At 30.5% G+C, this 25,231-nt stretch overlaps 4 protein-coding genes across 11 annotated transcripts; 2 read left to right on the top strand and 2 right to left on the bottom strand.

Annotated features, from left to right (window-relative positions):
- The first annotated feature begins 77 nt into the window (after positions 1–77).
- Positions 78–8,969, top strand: CoRest (REST corepressor). 3 transcript variants are annotated; one of them, XR_003819496.2, is made up of 11 exons: positions 78–645; positions 1,046–1,114; positions 1,201–1,275; positions 1,362–1,576; positions 2,141–2,323; positions 3,018–3,128; positions 3,575–3,663; positions 4,051–4,225; positions 4,542–4,856; positions 5,015–5,165; positions 7,067–8,969. XR_003819496.2 is itself a non-coding variant. In XM_029302512.2 (10 exons), exons 1-10 carry the CDS (start codon positions 543–545, stop codon positions 5,096–5,098), a joined length of 1,419 nt encoding a protein of 472 aa, XP_029158345.1. In that variant the 5' UTR covers positions 78–542; the 3' UTR covers positions 5,099–8,969. The 3 variants fall into 3 exon arrangements, 2 of the variants coding, with proteins under 2 accessions (XP_029158345.1, XP_029158352.1); XM_029302512.2 differs by having other exon boundaries at positions 5,015–8,969; XM_029302519.2 differs by lacking the exon at positions 3,018–3,128 and having other exon boundaries at positions 5,015–8,969.
- On the bottom strand, positions 6,872–15,785 carry LOC114930628 (uncharacterized). Of its 2 annotated transcripts, none has more exons than XM_029302498.2 (8): positions 15,712–15,785; positions 14,716–15,620; positions 13,710–14,496; positions 12,929–13,352; positions 12,496–12,641; positions 12,225–12,376; positions 11,644–12,030; positions 6,872–11,443 (listed from the first exon to the last, which is right to left on the bottom strand). In XM_029302498.2, the coding sequence occupies exons 1-8, from the start codon at positions 15,772–15,774 to the stop codon at positions 9,586–9,588; spliced, it is 4,722 nt and encodes a 1,573-aa protein (XP_029158331.2). In that variant the 5' UTR covers positions 15,775–15,785; the 3' UTR covers positions 6,872–9,585. The 2 variants fall into 2 exon arrangements, with proteins under 2 accessions (XP_029158331.2, XP_029158338.2); XM_029302505.2 differs by lacking the exon at positions 15,712–15,785 and having other exon boundaries at positions 14,716–14,853; positions 15,146–15,210.
- Positions 15,786–15,825: 40 nt separating this feature from the next.
- LOC146722040 (cytochrome c oxidase assembly factor 6 homolog) lies at positions 15,826–19,067 on the bottom strand. 5 transcript variants are annotated; one of them, XM_085485612.1, is made up of 5 exons: positions 18,913–19,067; positions 18,513–18,698; positions 16,742–16,883; positions 16,542–16,603; positions 15,826–16,020 (listed from the first exon to the last, which is right to left on the bottom strand). In XM_085485612.1, the coding sequence occupies exons 3-5, from the start codon at positions 16,880–16,882 to the stop codon at positions 15,906–15,908; spliced, it is 318 nt and encodes a 105-aa protein (XP_085341738.1). In that variant the 5' UTR covers position 16,883; positions 18,513–18,698; positions 18,913–19,067; the 3' UTR covers positions 15,826–15,905. The 5 variants fall into 5 exon arrangements, with proteins under 5 accessions (XP_085341738.1, XP_085341736.1, XP_085341734.1 ...); XM_085485610.1 differs by lacking the exon at positions 15,826–16,020 and adding an exon at positions 17,212–17,275 and having other exon boundaries at positions 16,338–16,603; positions 18,913–19,066; XM_085485608.1 differs by lacking the exon at positions 15,826–16,020 and having other exon boundaries at positions 16,338–16,603; positions 18,513–18,691; positions 18,913–19,065.
- A 255-nt stretch (positions 19,068–19,322) lies between these two features.
- Cul4 (cullin 4) lies at positions 19,323–25,202 on the top strand. The gene is made up of 11 exons (XM_029302477.2): positions 19,323–19,981; positions 20,893–21,256; positions 21,351–21,539; positions 21,732–21,878; positions 21,998–22,184; positions 22,272–22,464; positions 22,609–22,910; positions 23,076–23,306; positions 23,387–23,665; positions 23,791–23,943; positions 24,157–25,202. Exons 1-11 carry the CDS (start codon positions 19,558–19,560, stop codon positions 24,250–24,252), a joined length of 2,565 nt encoding a protein of 854 aa, XP_029158310.1. The 5' UTR covers positions 19,323–19,557; the 3' UTR covers positions 24,253–25,202.
- The last annotated feature ends 29 nt before the right edge of the window (positions 25,203–25,231 follow it).

The following is a 25,231-nucleotide window of genomic DNA, read 5'->3' as shown; positions in this document are numbered from 1 at the left end:
TTATGACATAATAAATATACACGTATCTTTCGAATTTCAATGAAGAAATAAAATTCGCATTCTCACTATACGTTCGTTTAGTGTACAACTATCCGATGATGATAAAAGATTATTATCTCATATTTTCATAATCGTGCTTTATATCGATTATATACTTTTGTGCATATCGATTTCGGGTGTGAACAAATTAAAAATTGTCGCGCAAGAGAAGCAAAAGTCGCTCTTGGCGACATTAATTTTTTCAAAGTTACATATTTATCACGTACAGTGAAAATTGACCCATTTTTTCGTCAAACACAACTCGCCGACCAATGAGAGATGGCACGCAGTGGGCGGCCATTTTACTTTCGCTACGGTCGCGCGGAGCACCGCTTTGAGAGATCTCTCAAACTCGAGATCGTCTTGCTGTTTCGAAGCGAACTGTGGTAAGCGAGCGTTTGCTCTGTCGCAGGTCCGTGAGAGATTTTCTGTTAGCATATTCTCCTGCATCCCACTACGCTAAATTCGTATTCGACTCAATCGACGAGAAAGCCATCGCCAGGATGGTTTTGGCGGAGAGAAACTCGGAAAATGTGCGAAACGGTCGCAGATCCCGAGGCCCCAGCCCCAACGCACAGACGGAGTCCTCCAGCGAAGAGGATGGAGGTATCTTATTTGTATACGCGATGTTTTAATTATCCTTATTATAATATCGCGCGGAGAATTTTTAGAGGACATTTTATCCGAGGTTTGTCGAATCCAGACAGTTTTATCTTAATCGAGCGTAAAAATCCGAGATCTTCAAACTACGCGCTCCATTCTTTTCCGTTTAAACATTTTTTTTCTAGATGCAAATTGCTCGAAATTACAAATATATTCTTTCGTTTTTTGTATTGAAAAAGTCTTCTAAGAAGAAATATTCTTTTTGGATAATATTAATAATATAGTTTGAAATTTCACAATTTTTCTATATAGAGATAATGAGAAAATTAATTAATAGTAAATATAAAAATTCATTTATTATTGCATAATCTGATAGAAAGAGTAACCATTAATGTTTTTCAAGTTCCAGCAGAAAAAATTAGAGTTGGACGAGATTACCAAGTGGTTGTTCCAGAATTTGTTCCTGTTAATGGTACTAAATTTTTTTATATATAATTTTCAAAAATATAGAATTAAATAGCCCAAAATTCGTATTCAACATACTATTATATATTCTAGAACGTCGATTGGATCAATGTCCTGATAGAGCATTGTTAGTTTGGTCCCCAACTACAGATATACCAGATCAGAAACGTAAGGAATGAGAACTTATGCATAAACCGATTAATTTATATAAACAAAAATTTATGATTAAGTAACATATCTTTTGCCTTTTCTAGTTGATGAATACATTATATTAGCTAAAGAAAAGTATGGTTATAACGGAGAACAGGCATTGGGAATGCTATTTTGGCATAAGCATAATTTGGAACGTGCAGTCCTGGATCTAGCAAATTTTACACCATTTCCCGATGAATGGACAGTTGAAGATAAAGTACTATTTGAACAAGCGTTCCAATTTCATGGCAAGAGTTTTCATCGCATTCGCCAAATGGTACAATTTTATTTATTTATATTATATAATATTATATGATATATTTAAATTGGAGTTCTAATTTCTATTTATTACATTTTACTATGTAATAATGCAAAATTAATAATATATTTTTTGACTAATTTTTAATTAGTTAAATTTGATGTTTAAATTGAATTTTTTAAATTAAAATTTGTAGTAATTTTATAGCAATATAGTTTAATAATTTTTCAAATATATTAAGAAAAACTTAAGATTTTTTAAAGATATAATACATGTTTTATTTGAACTAATACATATATATATATATATATATAGAATCTGAAATTAATTTTTTACATCTTACTAATGATGCTACAAAAAAATTTAAGAAACAAGCACCTATACATTGACACTTTTAGCCTATATTTTAAATAATTTGTAAGTTTAATTATATATATATATAATTAAACTTACAAATTATTTAAAATAAAATTTATAAAATAAAAGAAACAGTAATATAAAAAAAAAACATAATTCTGTAACATTTTAAATGTTAAGATTTATATGAGCAATTCTTCTATTTGTAATAATTTATGTGTACAGCTACCTGACAAATCTATCGCAAGCCTCGTTAAATACTACTATGGCTGGAAAAAAACACGAAGCAGGACATCATTAATGGACAGGCAAGCACGTAAATTGACGAGCGGCTTCAAGGAAGGCGAAAATGGCAGCGAAAATGGAAGTGAGCTCGGTTCCAATACAGATAGCGAGTCTGAAGAAAAAGTAAGAATTTTTTTTTAACTAATTTAAACAGTAAAATTTTTTTTTAATGCATGTGCTCTTTTTTGTACAAAAGAAATGTTCTGTCCTTTTTTTCTTATTAAATAATATCATTTTAACACAGATATATAAATCTAAAGAAGCAAAATCTAAAAGACAGAATGATCTAACATTAAATACAATAGTTGCAGCAAAGGGAGAATTTTTATTTTCTCTAATTCTTTACAATAATTCAATTAATATTTCTCTTTTTTCTTTCCATTCTGTGATAGAGATGTTCCTTTGTGTATAAGCTTATTCTGGCTATTTTGCGCGATTATGTTACAAATAATTACATTGTCATGGCAATACAAATTGGTAATAAGGAAAATAACGTAACTATTTTAAAACTTGCTATAAAAAATGTATCCACACGATAATACATTATGATTATAATTGAAGCAGCATATATAAAAAGAAGCTACCTTATGTAATATTAATGGTGGCAAGAAATCGTCGTATGTAGATATTTTTATGTGTATATATAAGATATAAAAAATTTATAACAAATAAATCTGAAAATTTCACGATATTTTTTCACGCGCGTGATATTAAAAAAAAAGAAACATTAATCTAAAATGTTTTGCACATAAGAGATAAGCAATAGTTTAGTTGGACGGTTACGTCGGTGTGTGAACGTAAATGTGGAACGTTCCAGAAATGGACGATCCACCGCGGAATACGTCGTGGAAAGAACCAAGCTGTGCCAGGAAGCCAAGGCACTGACGCTAAGGCCCCATCCGACTCGGAAAACGCCCCTCAGGTTCAGGTACTCAGCCTAAACCTTACCCACACTCGCATACATAGTATAGTACGCTTCACTACTGTGTTTTGCTACTTTCAATGCATTACGTGGATTATTGCTACACTGGCATAATATATACATTTTTCTCTTCAAAATATTTTTTTATGTCGAAGTTGATAGGCTGAAACCTTACTGAGGAAATGAATAGAGTAGAAAAAGTTTCAAAATATATGTATACATTATATTTATCTCGATTGGTTTGAACAATATTGTAAATAATTGAACTAATGAAAAATATGCACTAGTTATTTGTAGAGAACAGGACACATAAATTATTTTGATGATTTTCTTCCAATTCATTTTAACTTGCATTCACGAAAAAAAGAGAATGAATAGATAATGATTACAAAGTATGAAAGGGTGGGGGGTTATCAAAATTTTTGTTTTAAAAAGGGTGTTATGTGTTGTAGGGCTCGTGTAGCAACTGTGGCGTTGCATGCCATAATATTCGTACGACGCCCAAAGGACACGCGTGTCATAGCTGCTATCTACATTGGAGGTCAGTGAACGTAACGTAAATTAAATTAACTCAATCTAATTAATGCCAATGTTAGCAAATAAATAAATCTCCTACGCAACTCATTGTCAGTAAGCACCTAGGAGGATATTCATATGAGAAATTAGTCAGACTCGTTGAAATTGATAATTCGTCGTCTCTTTAATCTAATTTAGAACATTTTTTTCTACAGAAATAAACATCGATATATTTATTAAGGTAACATTTATGAATATCCTCGGAAAAAGGCTTATTCGATATAATTGTTTTAATTTACATCCCCATTAATAGTTTTCAGTTGATTTTAATGACATTGAGACACAATGTAGTTTAGCCTCATATTTCCATAGTCTTGAAATTGTTAGTTTTAAACATTTTCTGATGGTTTAGGCGCACCGGTGTAGCGAGACCATTAACTTCCATGCCGGGTCGTACGAATAAAAGAAAACCACCGCGAGGTTTGGTTGTGAATCACGATGATTTGGCGGCTTTGGCTGGTCAACCAAACCAGGCCAACAACAGTTTGCAAGCGATCGACACTGAAATCGTTAGCCTAAAGCGTCAAGTATGTGTTGTGTAGAAATGAAGAATTCTCGCAATATATGTCGTGTGGATACATTTCATCTTTTATTCTCTATGTAATTATAACGAATGACGAAAGCGAATGCTCGTGTTTTAAACAGATGAAATACATACATATATTCGATTGAAAATATTTAAATATTTGTAAAGTAAGACTTTAAAACATTAGGGTTGCAATTCAAACTTTCGTCATGTATATTGATGTTTCGAGATTGTATATTATTTTATTAAATTATGATTACACTACTACATTATTCACACATAATTATGTAATTTGTGCATAATTTATTCAAAATCAGATACAAGCCAATAAACAACAAGTGAGTGCACTAAAGCGAAAAACTGCCGATGGTATCGATCATCTACGGCCGCCGGAGGTATCGAGCCGTATAAATGCTCGTTGGACAAATGATGAATTGTTATTGGCCGTTCAAGGTATCAGAAAATACGGAAAGGATTTCGCTGCTATTGCTGAAGTTATTGGAACCAAAACCGAAGCACATTTACGATCATTTTTTGTTAATTATCGACGGAGATATAATTTGGATGCTGTTCTAAAAGAATTCGAGGCTGAAAACGGTCCTATAGTGATTGAAGATGAAAAAGAGGAAAAGGCATGTTTTATTATAATAATATCATACAAGTTTGTTGTATTAGATTCTTGTTGCATATAAAGGATATTATAAGAATTATGAATTAAACTTTTGAACTCTTCACACTTTGATATCCTGTATCGAATTATATTAATAATTTAATGGAATATTTTTCATAGATGGATGTTGATCAATCAAACGATACCGCAGAGTCATCTCAGAAGGGAAAAACTTCCACCGGGCCTGGACAAGTTACTAAATAACAAATGAACACAATCCCAAAACGAGAAAAAAATTGCAGACTCAGCGATAACAATCGATAATCGAAAGGTACTTGATCAAATATATTAATTTTTTTGTCTTCTTATTTTATTCCATTATTATATCTACAATAACGTAATAAATGTGTTTGTTTAAAAAATCTAAATTTGAAATGAATGATAATATAATATGATGGTAATCCATATGTATAAATTACATAAGACTCGCATAAGTAATGAACAATTGATCTTAATCAAGATTAACGAGTCCTTGTGTTTACAATATGTTATATTTTTTTTTTTAATCTAATGCTGGAAATCCATCATTCATTTGTATAAAAAGATATTTGTATAATCGCATAATGTCAAAAATATGGAAGTTTACACTAAACGTGTATTAACAAAAAAAATGTATTTAGATGTAGGCGCAAAATGCTTCTCACGATATGCAAGCACTGTACATAGTATCAGATATAACTTACATAAAATGCAAGTAAATCTTCAATATTGTTTTCATGAATAGCATATTCGATATAGGAGATTATTTTTTCTCTTTTATGTCTCTTTTATTTAAGCATAATATTGGTTTATATTTTATCTTGAATTAATGGGCATATGAAACTTAGAATAATACAAAATAAAAATTTGATCTCATTTGAGGAAAGCACTATAAGATAATAAATTATCAAACACACATAAAAATGTTATATTAAATTAAAATAATTCTATAGATTAGAAATAATGTGTAAATAACATTTTAATGAATTGCAAAATGTTTTAGTGTTCAAATATCAATGAGATTTTTGCGCTCTCTGCAGTAAAGCTGTTACGTTTTGTATCAGTTTTTTTTCTCGTTTATACGTCATATCATTTGTCTCCTAATTAATCTCATAATTTTAAATGGTTTCATGTTTTTCTTTTTATTTTCTTCTTTTATGAAAGTTTTTTTATATATAACCCTTTTATACTCTAAAACTCTAAAGTCTATTAATGTATATGCAAACAATATAATCAACAATGTTGATAATTGTTTGATAATTTTCGATTACGCAAGAGCAATATATATAAAAAGATATCAAACTTTTAATTATACACACATCTTTCTTTCTATAATTACAAATTTCACATCTAACTTATATATTATATGCTCTTTATGCTTGAAAAAAAACTCAATTACATGCGGTAATCACGATATCAATAATTTTTTGCATTGTAAAAGAACAATGATCGAAAAACAAAAGAGTATATCTCGGATTTAGTTTCATGAACAGTAAAACATACACAAGTATTATAATCTATTAAAAACTATGATGTTAAAATATATGGATATTGCCGTCGTAATTTCACAAAATGTACACACAAACATATATGTTAATAAGAAATCATTATGATGAGGAGATACTACGCGTGCCTGCAAAGAGATTTATAGAGTTTTTATAAAACGATGATGCATGCTTTCGCATATAGCTAATTCGATTGGATGCACTAGTACGCACTGAGTGCATACAAAAGTTTATCACACACAAATTTACAATGACACAAGTAATTAAAAAAGGAAAATAATAGCTTAAAAAGTTATTATTATCATTATTCATATTGAACAACAATAATAATAGCTCTTACTATTAATTATTTTCCTTTTTTAATTATTTGTGTCATTGTGAACTTGTGTGTGATAAACCTTTATATGCACTCAGTGCGCACTGGTGCATCCAATCGAATTCGCTAATAGGTTCTGAAAGCTTTCATGAAAGCTATGAGTTTTATTAATATAAATTTGTTATAAATTTTTATTATATTTCTATTATAAATCTATTTATTAATAAGAACACTCCAAGTAATAATAGCGCACATTTCGCAAAACTTTATTTATAAAATTAATAGCAATGAAGTATTCATGTTTTCATGTATCTGTGTAATATAGATAATATATACCAAATTATTCACACAACTGCACCACTTCCTGTTTAGGGACATATAACGGCATGATCGTGAACGATACACATACATGAAAGAAAATAGAATATAAGACTAGTGATTTATATACAATGCGATGCAGATGCTAAATTGGTTGATAATTTTTGTTTTTTTAATTTTTGACACTGAGGTGCCTTGTGTGACATGGGATACGCGAAATTATCGCATATACCACTTGAAAATCTCTCATTGAGTTTAAACAAGCGATATCTATGTATTGACATGTTATTACACGTTCAGAAAATATCAAGAAATCCAATGCTACTCTTATTAAACATATATTTTTCACGACAAAATATGTATATAGCTGATATAATTGGTATTAGACACTAGATTAAGTATATAAGTTTAAATTAAAGATATAGATAGGTAGAGACTTAGTTTCTCAAATCTAGATTTAATTTTGATAGCAGTAGTAAACAAGATAATTAAATAGATGTCTATTAATAGATATCTGTATAGCAGCACCAAAACAATGCTGTACTAATTACGCGTATTTTGTGCGTGTTTCGATCTCAATCGCAATTATTTCACATAGCAGAATCAGATTTTCTAAATGAAAACGTATCTCTTTCTTTCATATACATAAAAGATAATAAAATAATAATTTAAATCATTATTTAATACTCTCAAAATTGTAAGAAAAGTTATAAAAAAAGATACTTTTTAAATATCAATAAAATTATCATATTGATGAAATATAATGATATAAATATATATGTATCTGTACAATATATAAATTATTTATATATATATAAGCTAATAAATAGCTGATATATAAATAATACATTTGTATTCTTATATATATGTACATGGAAACAGAAATGCTTTAATACATGAATGTAAATGCATGTCATGAGGCGTATATGGAAAATTAATATATACTTATTAGAGTTATTTATATATTAATACGCATAAATCGTGTGTTAAGGTATTCCTGTCACAATATGTACATATTTATATCACTATCGATAAGAGTGATATATGTCATAAAAACGCGACAAATCTTGCCAACGATTGAGCTGATGAATATAAAAACGAACATCGATGTGTTTTATCAGTGTGAAAGATATCGTTGCATTGAAAAGAACTCTATAGTTAGATAAATTGTTAGTTAACATGGGAAAGCGCGCATTATCGTCGCACGAGAAATGCATGATTAATACAAAATCATCTCAGTTCTGTTTCCGTCACAAATTTATTTTTTCTAAAATATTAGATTTTCGCACATCCGCGAAGCGTTTTATAATTAACATATATATATATATTTGCGTTTTTATTTATTGTCACATTAGGTTTTTTTAAAACATTACTCTTAGATATATTTTTATGTATTCGCGCATAATATCCTTTTAAGAATTCATCGAAATAAAAATTTCAATATTAATGTAAACGATGAAAAACGATAGGATATCGTACTATTTGATAGATTCATTAAACGAGTATGTTAAATAAACGCAAGTTCTACTACATAGCTTCTTTATTTTATATAAGAAACAAAGATTTAATAAAAATAAATCTTTACTATGCGTATAACATACTTGGAATTGTTTGAAAAATGTCGAGATATAATTAGTGTAAGTCTTCGCTATCATTTCTAGCATGGACAAGCATTTATTAAGAAAATTAAAATCATATTGAAATTGAAATTCTATCTATCAATTATGTACGGCTACGTTATATATAGCGACGAGAAAGGATCATCTTATAGAGATAGGAGAAACAACTCATAGAGTGTTGTAATGTACATGTATAAAGATTCATAAAACCTATATGTTCATACACATTTCTAGGAATGTGTGTCGCACATTTTTGGCTATACCTTGTGTTCCATCTGTAAGTTGTACACATGTAATTAATTAAATATGTCTTACGCATTGTGCGAGAAATTGTAAAATTATTTGTTTCTTATATTTTCTTTCAAGAATACAATATAATTAGAGTTAATGTTATCTATTAACCGGTATAGACTTAAAGTATAAAATCTCTCAAACATTTTGTCGCATAATTGATTTTCTAATTATGTTCATTCATTTTCGTATAATTTTATCTAAGAGATCTTGTATTAATTATTGGCACATCTTTATCATTTTCCTCTTCAGTTCTTAAATTATATCCGCCGATTAGTATGTTAAATTATATACGCCAGTTTATTGATGAAATAGCTTGCAATAATTGCAGCCGGTAAATGCAAAATATACAAGTTCGTTTTTAAATAACTGTATCAATTAATATTATTCATATTAGTTTCACTCAGTAATTATTTATTATATATAGTTGGTTGCAACTTATTAATACTTGTCTAACCACAATTCGCTGTTACATGTCGCTGTTCTCTATATATACATATATTAAAAAATTAATATCAAGTGAACTTAAATGAAAACGCAATTTTGAAAAACTACAATGATATTTTTCCAAATTCGAGAAGTTGAGATACTATTAACAGTTTTGTACACAGAAGTTGCATCATCTTATGATTATAGATACCTGAACTGATATAATTTTGCATTTTACGGTTTCAAACTAGAAATTGCGGATGATTGAGAATGACTATTTCGCTCTCGTACAACAATATCTCTTTTCCGCGTTAGATAATCCATCTCTTTTAAGTATAAAATCACTTGCAAATTATCGTGATTAAAGCCAGCTTTTTCTCGAAGTTGCTTAAAATGTCCTTTTTGTATCGCGCATATGGCATCTTCACGAATATCACAATTATCACTCGAAGCATTATAAAGGAGAAAACACATGTTTAAAAATTTAGATTCCTCTCTGTAAAAAGTACTGTCATCGTGATTGAATGGATTCTCGATTGTTGCGCTAATAAAATCAAAATCTTTGCGTATAGCGCGCGTAAAATATTGTATAAAATCCATGTCATCGTCGGCAATCGATTCGAGTCGAATAATGTCCGATAAGATACTTTGGTACACGATCTCTTCCTGTTGCAATCGACAGGACGAGAACACGTGCTTCTGCCACGCGGTTGACACGATCTCGCGTATCTCGGCAACTTCGTCTTTCAGTAGAATCAAGCAACATCGCATAATCGTCAATCTATTGCTATTTTCTAGTTTTGCGTGACGATAAAGCGCAAGCTCAATATATTCAGCTGCCGTCAATCGCGCAGATAACTTTTCATTCATACATATATTGAAAACGTACGACAGTACTTGACTTATCAGCGTTTCGCTCTTGGAAAAAGCTAGGATCAATGAATTTCTCACGCGAATCATATTCGAATCGGTCATCTTATCGAATTGTTCTATCATCTTGTCAAACTTCGACTCGTTACCTTGCGAACTAGCATGCTTTATAGTGTTCAACGCGAAAGTTATTATTTCGTCGAATAGTAATTGGTGACAATGAGTATTGCTCATCGATATCAAGTAGTTGAGAATAAATTCGAGCAAAGGAACGCAATACGACAAACCATTTAGGAATTCAATACTTTGTTCCGTACAATTTGATTGTAAAATATTGTATATTACCTGCCGCTCAAAATCGTCAATCGCACAATTTCTTTCAACGCATAATTTAAAATGCATCGCGTACAGTCGCGCCCAATGTCCAACAAATTGAAAAAATCCTGGTTGAACTTTTTGCGATGATACTATACTCTCGATTATCGGTAAATTATGATAGAAAACTGACGTATAAAAGAAGCACATCGAAGATAACGAAGGTGATTCTTGTAGAAATAATGATTCCAAGATATAACATGGTTGCGCTGCTTTTTGTTGTTCATACATATCGGTCCATATCATTGATATTAAGATATACTGATCTTTCCAAGGAAATTCATAATCTCTTTTACTATCGGAGAATTTACGCCATATGGAATTTTTATCATTATCGATACACTTTCTTTTGAAATATCCATAAGTTAATAAATATCCATGCGACATATTGATATCGTGACTTGTAAGAATCACCTTTGCTATCGCGCTTAAATCAGAATAAATATTAGAGATAGGCGTGAAAGCCGTGTAAACTTTAGCCGCTAGTTGTCTGATATGCATCATCGGATTACCGAGAAAAGAGACGAGCAAACGTTTGACTTTCATTGTGAATACAATCGTCACGGGATAATCAACGAGATCGTAGTCGTTGGTCGACAACTTTGACAAAAGTACGAGGATATGCGCGATGCTCGAATAGGAACGTAACGCCGCGTTCGAAGTTCCATGGATCTTCGACACGTCTCGCAGCTGCGTATACATGCGGCTCGCCAACGTCGGATAATGTGTGACGAAATGATTGATGGAGTAACCGTAGCCAAAGTCCAATTCTCCGTCCAAGCTTCTCCCGGAACATTGACCCACCAATCTCGGCACCACCGCTCCATACAACTGTAAGCTCGCGTTCCTGAAATACGTGTATATGATGAATAGAAATGCTATGAAAAATTATACAAAAAATCGTCGAAATGTATAAAGGCTCAGAATGACAATGAGGCTCATGGGTCCTCGCCGTGGCTATGTTAGATTGTGACATCAGAGAAAACAACGTGATCGGTGAAGAGCTAGAAGCTTTAAATAAAAAAAACTACGCATTGCTGTTTTTACCTTACGGTCCAAACGTCGGACTTGATGTACTCGAAACATGTTAAACAAATGTCCTCCATATACGGGACTAATTGCGCGTGTATCTCCTTATCAATGACTAACATCCGCAAAAAGTACAGACGTCTCGCCCATGGTGAGTCCTGTCCAGCCTCCACCTCTCTAACAGCCGTCATCGAAAAGTCTTTCAGAGAGTCTAATAACATCCGCACCGCGAAATGGACTGTAGGTCGATCTCTTCGATTATCACTGACGACCAATCTATGAAACATAATTGACAATCCGGCACCCCGTCGTGTTAAATGCAATGATTTTTCTGTGTCTTTCTCCAACAGATTAGTCAGATATGCTTTTGGCAATTCAGAATATTTCTTTCGGTCATATAAACGTCTAAAACAATCATTAATTATGTAACAATTATTATTATATACAGAAAATAGATAATTTATTGTAGTTGATTATTACTGTAAAATTATTTCTATTATATATTGCATGATCTTAATAATGTACATTTACATATCAGCGAGATTAACACATTAACTATTATATTATATTAATATTTTATATCGGAAGAGAATCTTTACCTGGCTAAATTTGCAATCGCCACTCCAGCAGATTCTACTACACCTTTGTGCCGACACTTTAATAGAACTGTAACAATAATATCCATGGAATATTTTACTTGCGCATTCGATTGCATCAACATCCCAATTTTGCTGACTATCTCGCATGATACCTGTGAAAATTATATTATTCGTTTTATTATTGGAGATTATAATAATTATATAAAACTATAGTAAATTATCTTATACTGATGTTAAACTAATTATATAAACGCTTATATATTATATGTACCTTTAAAGACATCCAGATACAAGAGACAAGCACTTGATGTGCCGGCGATAATTGTAATTCGTCATAATTATTAGCAGTCTCGATTTCACTGGTCTTAATCTTTTCATCGATAGCTAATCCCATTTCCGCAAACGAGGATGAATAAACTAAACAAAATTTTATGTATACAAATTGCAAAATTATTTTTCTTTCTCAATAAATGAATAACAATATATCAATAATCCTACATAAGTAACCAATTTTACTTTAACTTTGAGCAATCTTATTAATCAAGAACATATATGTGTCTTAATCATAATTACTCTTATTAATTATAAGCTAATAAATTATAATAATTACTAATAAAAAGTAACTATTGATCTATAAATTTATTGATGATGATAATAGTTATAAATCTCGGTATAGCTATTATTATTATCAATATTATTCATACTTTGCGATGTATCTGATGCTTTCGCTGATAATGTAGATAAAAAGAAGTCGATGGCATCTTTTAAAAGGTGTAGCATTTCTTCTGTAAATTGCAGTGTTAAGATCCAATTCTCTGGGCCAGCATGAAAAGCGACTGACAGCAAAGCAGTCAGCACACCATAAAAAGGTCTATTCTGGACAATAGCTTTCAGAATATCGCTTTTCATCTGCGCCAATTGACATCGAGCTTCATATAATAGAAATTCTGAGTAACTCGAGTAAGCGAGAAAATTATTATATTCAGTATGAGATAATATAAAAGCTTCATCTTTGTAAATCTCATTCAAGGGCAACCAGTGTGCCATTATTTTTATGAGAGCTGCTCCACTTTCGATTTTGTAGAATTTGGAAGAATTGCAGTGCTCCCATGCACAATTATAGAGTACCTAAAAAAAGAAGTTTTCATAAAAGTTGAGAATTATATATAGGCTTTAGTTAATGTTGAATTTTTTCTGAACAAAAACATAATATAATTTTTGAATTATAAGTTGAAAATGCAAACGAAGAAAATCTTTGCAAATTAATCTATGTTAGACAGAAGAATAAATGACGTTTTATTCTAGATTAAAAAGTGAACTTTACTTTAGAATAAAAATTTAAATTAAAGCTCAATTATCAAGATATTTTAAAAGTTAAAAATTATTTTAAAAATTTTAATAAAATTTTAACTAGAAAATTGAAAGATACATTTCAAAGTGTAGAATATTTAAATATAAGTACGTAATATATAATACGTTTCTTACCCGTTTTTCCATGGCTGATAAAACATCTTTTTCAAAATATTCCAGGATAAGAGCAGTAGCTAATTGTCTGATATCGAGAGCAGAATCTAATACGAGTCTCAATAATAGAAATAAACTCTCCTTGTCGGTAAATTTCCAACTATTCGAGATCTTCAAGTGCTTGTCGATCGCTGTGATGTAACGAAGACATTCCCTATGATGAGCGCAGCTCTCGTGCGAGTTCCCATTCATGAAAGAGAGCAGAATTCTGTACAAATTTAAAGCAAAAATCTTGCGTTGATAACACGAACTAATTTCGAAGCAATCAAAAAAAAATTCGTGCAACCATTCTATGAACTCAGAGATGGAATTTATATTAGCGGCTTTAATGTTAATCATTTTTAAAATATTCGAGCACAATAGTCTGAAATATTTCATTATCCCTTCTCTCATGACAATCGTTGCGGTATTCGCATTAAACCACAGAAATTGTTTTATTCGAAAGAATGGGTCCTTTTCATCTCCAACGTCTCCAACGTTGTCGATCAAATCGACAACACAATAGCAAAGCACAGCAAAGGCGTTTAATTGTACAATTTCTTCTTTATCGGTTAGGTAAAGATCGATTTCGTGCATTTCTGGTAGTTCTATGCGTAATTTAGCGGCCGCTCTTTGCAGATGCGAACGAAAGAAGTATCCTTGCAAATCGCCACATAATTCCCATAAAAACGGTAGGATATTCCTATACATTTGTATGGTCGGTTCGAGCCAACATTTAAACAATGATTGAAGAGCGTTGTGATCCTCACTAGAAAAAAAATAAATTGCGATTAAAATGCGTACTTTAATACTGTAAAAAATTTTGAATTGAATAGAATGTCTTACAACTATATAAAAAATCAAATATAATAGGAAGCTTTTCAGTATAGTTTGTAAATCTTAGAAGCAGAAAAGTGAATATAACAATTATCGATTATTATCAGAGAAAGTTATGACTGTAAAATATAAAATTATCCGGAAAACTTACTGCTCTCCCGACTCCCAGAGATTAATAATTGATTTCATAACTTCTTTGAAAGATTTCTTCCATTCATCCTCGCTGAGTTGCTTTAAAATTACCAGGTAAAGTTTCGTGCCGCCACAACGCAAAGAATGTTTCGTTAAACTAAAACATAGCTCAAATAAAAAATCTTTCCTTATCATTGCTTTACATTGATTTTTAATATCCCATAATTGACAAATTTCCGCCAGCATAATATACTTGATTTCGTTTTGCCACGGCATATTGAAAGTGCAAAGGTAAAAGCTATGTTGTACAAATGTTTCTTTATACTTCTGTAACATTATCCGAAGATATATATTGAAAATTTGTGCGTTTTGCTTGGATATATCATTAAGCGCATTTGACCAATTAGAAAATATGATAGCCTCCAATTTTCGTTCTATTATACAATTACATTTATGCCAAAAGCGCACATCGGACGTCTTCTTCAACTTCTTCAACCATACATGTAGTACTTTGTACGCGAAGTAAGAATATCTCGTGTACTTCATACAATTTCTGTATATCGTATCAAACATAAGCAAGAGAGCATCATATTCAAAATGCATCTCCTTCCGATTCGTCTGCAAATATCCATAAGCGTTCAGTAGCTTGAACAGTTCAAGATCAGAAACGATGTATCGCTTCTCGAGAAAGCACAAGTCGTGGGAATCCAGTCTTTGGAAATGCATCACGGTGTCCTCGAGATATCGTAAATCACAACGCGTCGAAAGCAAAGCATAGAACGCGTGACACGCTAACAGGACACGTTCATTTCCCAATTCAGAATTACTACTGATTATCTCTATCATGTAAGTCAGAATCGTCCGGCATTCTTTCACACCTCCGTCCGCGCAAGAATTGCGCGAGGATACAGTGCTTATCAATTTCTGAAAAGATAAAAAGATAAAAATATCGTTGCTAAATATAGCGAAATTAAAATACGAAATATTTCATTTAAATAGCGAAGAAAATACTAACGCGAAAGATTGGTACATCATCTTGGCAATTTTGTAATTCGTTGAACGCATCGTCCAATTTCATATTTAGGATTTAAAGAGTGTTATTTCATAAAAATAAAAAAATAACGCGACAATAGTTGACTTGATTTGGCGTCTCTTCCTATAAGACTCTTATTTCATATACATCTCTCTTAATATTAAAATATTTTTAGTTTAATGTAAATCTTTATTTGTCGCTTGTAAACCGAGATCTTGACTCTTCTTATCGAATTGCTCTGGTAAATCAACTCTTTCGGAACTTTTCGTCTCACCGTCGAGGCAATGTATCCTGCAATTAATGGAGAATGATCACGTTCTCATTAACAGTGAAAAACTAATCAAAGAGAGGAAGAAAAGATAATCAAGTTGTGATCAAAACCGCAAAAAGCTGTGCGACGAAGTCATATTTTATAAGAAAGAGAAATTATATTAGTTTAAGTATATATATATAGTACAAAAGCATGTGATCGAAATAACTATCAGATTAGCTTAGTATATTTAAGATTATATACTGAAATGAAAGGAATTTTAAAACGGCTTCACAGAGTTCTTTGCGAAATACCGGTTAAGGATAATAGAATGTCGCAATAAAACCATTGTCCTGTGTTATTTTTAAGCATTTTGTTTATTATATGATTTAACAGAATGAAAATAACAAGGTAAAGTCAAAAAAACATCCGTATGTGAATAATGTATGAAATTAATTGTTTAACAGTTAATATTGATAGTTCAATTGTAAATTGCTATGAAATGGAATACACAATCGATAGATTAGTATCTTATGTTTCCTTTGGTTCTTCAGGAACATACCCCCCCTTTTCTATTTGCTCTTTGAACTTCAAGTAATCTCTCTTACGATCAAAGTGTTTCACCTGCATAACAGTGGCATAGAAGAATTGTTAGATAATTAAAAAAATTCTATTTGTTTACCATCAATGTTAAGTACAAAGTATAAGTACATAACATACTATTTTAGAAATATTATAAGGATTATCATTTGTAATACATACCCATTGAGATGGGCAAAATTTTTCATATTGTTTCCTAAATTCTAAACACTCTGCTTGAGATTTGCCTTCGTCCAAACATTGCCAATATTCATCCCTGCGACTCCAGCAATTCAAACGATCCTCTTTATTTGGGAAAGACATTCTATAACATAAATATACAGAAAAAATTACTTACACATATATTTATCTTTGTTTATTATTTATTTAATTATTTCTTTCTTTTTCTAGACATATAAAAACTATATAATAGACAAATGGCATAATTATGAATTTTAAGGATAAATTTTAATGTATGAATTATATGGATGAACTTTAATGTAAGGTAAAGTTTCTTTAATTTGATAATAACTTTAGATTGACTTTCTTCATAATAGATTATCTCACACAAGATTTTAGATTTTCTCTGTATCACATTAATAATTATGTAGATAAATGTGACAGCAACATGTATACATAAGGAATACACTTACCTATATAGCACTTAGTTTTTATATCGGAACAATTTTATCAAAAATGCACTCACTCACTTTTAAACTACAAAAGTTATTAATGCATAATAAAGTAAATCATGGCAAATAAAATAAGAGAAAAGCATATATATTGAGCATATATATTTGCAAATATGAAATTTATTTTTATTGGAATTTTGATAATAAGTAGAAAAAGACTGATTTGAATTAAAATGCAATAAAAAAAATTATTTATTTCAAATGTTTTAATTAAAATTATAATAAGATAATAAACTACTGTATGATTTGTATTATGATTCTTAGACAAAAATTATTTCCAAAAGTATTAATCTCTTTCAGTATACTAATGTTTTATCAAAATCTACAGAATACTTTTTGTAACATAATTTTATTGAAAATATATTTTTTATTTTCTCATAATCAAAAATATTAACAGATATGAACAATTAAAAGTAATAAATAAAACTGTATTAAATATAAAAATTGACAAATTTTTTACATCAATTGTACTAATATGTGATAAAATGTGACATAGATCAATTAATCTTGCATCCATAAAATCTATAAAAAATTAAAGTAGATGCAAAGTAATTAAATAATATAAAATTTAAGATATATACTTCATAATATTGTTAACAGTAAAAGAATACAAAAAATTATATCTGTTTAGTTATATATAGAAAAGTGTTTCCATTATATATATATTTGTTTGTGTGTTAAAAGTATAAGTTATTAGAAATTCTGTCACAAGTGTAGATACATATTTCTCCAATTTACATAATGTAATAGAGTATAATGCATACGTGACAGAATTATGAAATTTAGGAAACAAATACACATTCTAGCATAAAAATTACATATTCCTGCAACTGTTACTCACTAACTAGCTTTAGTAAAATTTACTTAGTTTATTTTTGACTATTTAAAAATAGATTTTCGAAAAAAGTATATCACACATGATCTGCTTATGTAATCAAAACTTCGAAAAGTATGTCAGTTCAATTTAATAAAAAATTATTGCAAATACAAATTATCATTACATTTTGATTATACCAATGATAATTGTAATAAGAAAGCAAAATAATCTTTTATTTTTAATAATGTAGTATAACCTCTAAGATTAAGATATAAAAACGATTATGTAAATTGTGATAAAACTTGAGTTATAAATTGCGCAATGTATGTCATGGTAAGATGATTATTTATTGCATCAGGAAAACATTCTGTGATATATATTTATCGGATATATGATTCATAAATCTGTGAATTTAATAATTTATGCATATGAAGATTCGACTAACCTGACTTGATCAATGACGTGAAAAAGTAACAGCTGGCAATAATTCGTACTATCTATGTAAAGCAATCATTTAATTTTGCTTGTAGATAAAAAATCGATTTCGTCGTTTTTCGTCGATGATTTTCAATAGCTAAACTCGTCGTCATTCATCAGCTGTGAAGACTTCATTCTATACACAACCTGTCAACTTTTATGCACCACGTGCCATTCACTTATATTTATATCAATTTTAATCTTATTCTATCAAATTGCCATAATTTCTTAAATAAACAATACTGTGAGACAATTTTTTATAATTGTTTAATATATATAATGAATAATTAAAGATTTTAGAAGAATAAATAAAATAGATATGAGAAAGAGAGAGAAATAAAAAGAAAATAAGTTAGAAAAACACTTACAAATTCTAAATTAGATTTTTTTTTTTTTTATCTTTACTTTCTATATTTGCATTCCACTTATTTGTTATATATTCTCAAAATAATGAAAATATATTTTCCTTTCATTTTAAAAACAAAATGCAACAGAAAATGATGGTATGAAGCAAGAGAACAACTATGAAGGGAATACTGCATGTAAATTTGAATAAAGGTTATTTACAAATGGAAGAAAAATAAGAAATTCCTGATTGGCTACGCCATGTTGTTATCACCATTTTAAATAAATCGCGGGAAAATCCTGATTGGTCACTCAACTATGAGAAACTCGTAACGTCAAACGAAACGAATCTTCAGAATCGCGTAATCCCTTCTCTATTATTTCTCATCTTCATGGTGCCGCACGATAGGGGAGCATAATCGCAGGCAAAAAAAAAAAAGAAAAGAAAAAAAAAGAATGGGAAATGAAGAGAAGGGTGACCGCGCATGTACGCGGTTGTCGCCAATTGTTCGCGAGTGTCGCGAATAAATAAATTTCTCGACGAGGAAGAAGAGTGAATAAAGTGGTGACGAGAGACTTGAAGTCATTCGACAGAATATAGAGTTTAGCGAGGAGGAAAAATCACGTTGCACCAGCAGAGAAGGCCTACGGCCGGACGATGCGCGCATATGTCTAGGCCCGGTGAGACCCAGGTTCTGGCGACAAGACAGGTGAAGAAGAGAGCGGCCGCCGCCAGCGAAACGTCACTCGCCGCCGCCGCCGCTGTCACCGCCGCCACAGCTGTCACCGCCGCCGCCGCCACCGCTGCTGCCGCCACCAATCTTACGGCGGTGCTGGATTACGCGAGCGCTGCCAAGCGCTACAAGCTGGCCGCGGCTGCCGCGGGCATCGCGCAAACGAACGAGATCGACGTGATCGGGGGCGACGACGAGATTATCATCATGACGGACACGGCGACCGACACGCAGAAGCGGGCCAACTTTTCCGCGTTGACAGTCGGCAACCCGAACGGCGTCAACAATAGGATTTCGCCGAGTCTGGCGAACACGAAACCCGGCTCTGCCAAAAAGCTCGTCATCAAGAACTTCAAAAGTAAGCGAGAGCGTGAACGCTCTTGCGCTTAAGACCACTTTGACATAACCTCAAAAGTCAGCCGTTGACATATCCGATGTTTGATGTTGAATATTTTCCTTCAGCTTTCTTTCTCTATCCTTCTTTATTTTTTTTTCTACTTGTGTCAGAGATCTTTGACGTTTTTGTTTTTATATGCGATTGCTTGCGCGAGCAGTGTTTTTATTCGATTTGACGAAACCTACATAACCTAATACATGAATCTCGAAATATTGTAACTCGAGAGATTAACTTTTTTTATGTTATTTGCGTTATTGAATTATATATTATTGCAATTAATTGCGACATTTAAACGCGATTTATATCGGAAAACATTGACGCAATAAATGTCTATTTATAGATATTGTGGTAATAACGTTATAATGCAGAAATCTATAAATGGATACTCACAAGTTTGACTTGACATTTTGTTTCTGTCGCGCTTATATATGTCGATCTCACATTATTCAATTCCTATTTCGTAATTAAAGTAATTTACGCCAAAGTTTATGTAAAATTTAATATTAAATTAATCAAAATCTTTTAATTTTATGTAGCACAAACATTTATTATTGTTTATACTATAATCTTTTTAGATTGCTCAAAAACCGTTTTAAATTATTTATTTTATTATTATTTATATTGAAAAAAGTTGTTAGACAAAATTTCTACTCTAAATGTGAAAAATTGTATTATTGAAATATTAAACAAAAAATATAAATAGATAAACTTAGGTATAATTATATATACTATATAAATATGTAATAATTATATACAGCATATATATGGCAAATTTTAAAATTTTATAATTAGCTTTTAAGAAAGAGTTTTATAAATGTATAAATCTGTGTTTTATTTTATTTATTTTTCAATATACAATGATTTTTTTCTAGATAAACCCAAATTACCAGAAAATTATCAAGAACAGACATGGGAAAAATTGCAAGAAGCTGTGATTGCTATACAAACTAGCAAAAGCATTCGTTATTCTCTAGAAGAACTTTATCAAGCAGTTGAAAATATGTGTAATCACAAGATGGCATCAACACTTTACTCAAATTTGACTATTCTAACAGAATCTCACGTAAAGGCTAATATTGAACAGTTTTTGGCAGAATCCATGGACAGACATATATTTCTGAAGAAAATGAACGAATGTTGGCAATCACACTGTAGACAGATGATAATGATCAGAAGCATCTTTCTATATCTAGACAGGACATACGTTTTACAAAATCCGAGTATCTCATCAATATGGTAATTATATGGCACAAATATTCCTTAAAATAAACTTCATAAATAATTTGTTTTACTCAAAAAATAATTTGTTTTACTTAATTTCCGTTTCCAGGGATATGGGATTACATCTCTTTAGACTACACATTGTATTGAACAATTTAGTGCAAACGCGCACAGTCGAGGGTCTTCTTATGCTCATAGAAAAGGAACGACAAGGCGACACAGTGGATCGAACACTCCTTAAGTCATTATTAAGAATGTTGTCGGATCTGCAAATCTACCAAGAGGCCTTCGAAACAAAGTACATTGTTTATGAAGCTAATTAAATATGTTTATTAATATATTATCTATGTTACTATTTATATATTAGCAATAGTAAACTAATGTAACTTTTATAATTATGAAGAATTTAGATTGATTTCATCGAGTATTGCTGCTACAAAAATATCTTGATACATACATATTGTAATATACAACTTTATTTTTTGTTTAGGTTCCTAGTGGCTACAGAAAGATTGTATGCTGCTGAAGGTCAACGATTGATGAACGAGCACGATGTTCCTGAATATTTGGCTCACGTGGATAAACGTCTACAAGAAGAAAATGAGCGACTGTTGCATTATCTTGATACAGCAACCAAGTAAATTTCTTTATTATTTTCATATATATTATTTTTAATATATTTTTATATATCAAATCAAATATCAACACTTAAATAGAGCATATTGTTGCAAATATTTCTATAAAAATAACTTTCAGGTGGTCACTCATACATACTGTAGAGAAACAATTATTGTCTGAACATATTACTAGCATTTTACAGAAAGGCTTAAGTGGCTTGTTGGATGAAAATAGAATTAGTGATTTATCATTACTTTACAATTTATATAGTCGGATAAAGAATGGCCTTGTGGAACTTTGCTTGAATTTCAATTGTTATATTAAGGTATACATTTTTGTGCTAACAGTATATATATATATATATATATATAAATATATGTAGTGTTATTGTTTAAATTCGATATCGTTTTAGAAAAAAGGCAAAACGATAGTTATAGATCCTGAAAAAGATAAAACAATGGTACAAGAATTATTAGATTTTAAAGATAAAATGGATAATATAGTTAATACATGCTTTCATAAAAATGAAAAATTTGCAAATAGTTTAAAAGAAGCTTTTGAAGCTTTCATTAATCAAAGAGCAAACAAACCAGCGGAATTAATAGGTAATATATGTATAATGTATTAATAACAATTGCAAATGTAATACAATATATAGTTATTTAGAGAATTGTTCCAATTAAGTTATTAATGTTTAAACATTGATTATTAAATTTGAATAGATATTGAAAACATTTATATGATTTCAGCTAAATTTGTCGATTGTAAATTACGCGCGGGTAACAAAGAAGCAACGGAAGAAGAATTAGAGAGATTATTAGATAAAATTATGGTACTCTTTCGATTTATTCATGGGAAAGATGTTTTCGAAGCGTTTTACAAAAAAGATTTGGCCAAACGCTTGTTGGTGGGGAAATCTGCTTCTGTAGACGCTGAAAAGTCAATGTTATCCAAATTGAAACAGGAATGCGGTGGTGGATTTACCAGTAAATTGGAAGGAATGTTTAAAGACATGGAGCTTAGCAAAGATATTAATATCGCATTCAAACAGGTAAGGAAAATAATTCATATTGTGTAAAAAAAATTTATGTAATATATTTTTTATTTAATTTGCATAAACTCGACTGTTCGACTTTGTATTTTCATCTGAGATACTTTGTATTTAATGCTAATTATCAATCTTATACAAGATTATTTTGATTTTTGTTTTGTTTAGTATGCAGGAAATTTACAGAGTGAATTAGTGGCAAGTAATTTGGACTTGACTGTATCTATACTTACTATGGGATACTGGCCTACATATCCTGTGATGGAAGTTACCCTGCCGATGGAGATGGTGCAGTATCAAGATGTGTTTAATAAGTTTTACTTAGGAAAACATAGTGGTAGGAAATTGCAGTGGCAGCCAACTTTAGGACATTGTGTATTAAAAGCATGGTTCAATCAGGTATTGCAAAAAGAAAAACACCAATATTATATTTGCAAAAATAATTATTAATTAATGCATAATTTTCTATACGAAAATAGGGTAATAAAGAGCTACAGGTGTCATTGTTTCAAGCATTAGTCTTAATCTTGTTCAATGATTCCGATAACCTTTCGTTAGAGGATATTAAGGCTGCGACAAATATCGAGGACGGTGAATTGAGAAGAACTTTGCAGTCATTAGCATGCGGAAAAGCGCGTGTGCTTCAAAAAAATCCGCGTGGTCGAGATGTCGCCGATAATGACAGATTTGTATTCAATGCGGAATTTACAAACAAACTGTTTAGGATTAAAATCAATCAAATTCAAATGAAAGAAACGGTAATACTCAACAACACATTAAATTTTATATCTTATAGCATATGTTTATATGTGTGTAAAAAAATTTATATTATGCAATATAAATTGATTAAACTTATCCTTTTTTTTCTTTTTTTTTTCCCCAGAATGAAGAACAAAAAGCAACAGAAGAAAGAGTATATCAGGACAGACAATATCAGATAGATGCAGCTATTGTTAGAATTATGAAAATGAGAAAGACACTGACACACAATCTTCTCATCAGTGAATTGTACAATCAATTAAAGTTTCCTGTAAAGGTATATACATACTTTTTTACATAAAAACAATTATAAACATTTATATATTTAGCATAAAATGTGCGACATTCGACATTTTTCAATCTAAAATAATATTGTACATGATCCTCTTTCTAAAAAAAATTAGATAAGCAAATTTATAACATTACATGCAAGATGAGTAAATTGCCATGTTTATTCCTCACATCAATCAGTTAATATTTATTTTTTCAGCCTGCAGATTTAAAGAAACGGATAGAGTCTCTTATAGACAGAGATTATATGGAACGTGACAAGGACAATGCAAATCAATATAATTACGTTGCGTAACCTAAAGCAAATGCCAAAGTTACATCATTAAACGATTGGATTGATGCTGATTTTTCTAGCAAATTGATTCTATCGGTGTTTGTCTATTGTGGATGTGAACAGCTAGTTCAAGCAAGGTACTATATAACTAATCCGACTGTCGATATAAAGTTATAACGCGTGTGATCAGTTTATATAAAAGGAAAAAAGAAAAAGAAGCTCAATATAGTGTGGACTTTCCCCGTTTTGGTTTTCATAGTGCATAAGAGACGCTGAATGATTGCAATCCTCCTTTGAACAGTGTTTTTTCTGAATTTTGTAAGAAAAGAAAGGACCAGAATGCTAATGCAACATATTAGAATATAACAATTTTTTATGCCAACACAGTTTTTCACAGCATACTTACAATTAAGAGGATGTAATAAAGGATGTAAGATGTAATATACATACAGTGACACTACCATGAAAATAGAGAGTAAGAGTGCAATTGCAATATAATTAGTTAATTCAAAAAAATGAACAACAGTGCAGTATTTATAATGAAAATAAAAAAGCGTACTACGTCTTATACATATGCGATCGTGGTACTTATCTTTCGAATCTACAAACTATTTCTGCTGTATCTTCTTATCTCGCCTTCTCAGATATTAAAAGAAAAAAATTATAAAATTTTTCTTTGGATTTTTTAAAACTATAAATAAAAATGAAACATATATACATATATATTGCAGCTATAAACCTTAAACATAGTATATATGCAAGTTTATAATTTTAATCAATAGAATATAAAAAATAGTGTCCAGGTCATCATTAACCGAACCTCAGTTACACATAAAGAGATAAATAAGATTTCAATAAGCAGAAAACTTCTATATGATATAGGATTCGCGATTGTTATTAAAATAAAAAATATATGTCGTCTAATTATTGAAAATGTTGCTATGCGAGAATAAATGATCATTCAGTGGTTTGTTTCGTGTCCATATATTTGTAAATTAAG

This window comes from Nylanderia fulva, unplaced genomic scaffold (genome assembly GCF_048542155.1).
Source record: "Nylanderia fulva isolate GAGA-0341 unplaced genomic scaffold, ASM4854215v1 Scaffold38, whole genome shotgun sequence".
NCBI lineage: Eukaryota > Metazoa > Arthropoda > Insecta > Hymenoptera > Formicidae > Nylanderia > Nylanderia fulva.
Note: the sequence above shows the minus strand (reverse complement) of the source record. Positions and strands in the feature narration are given on the sequence as shown.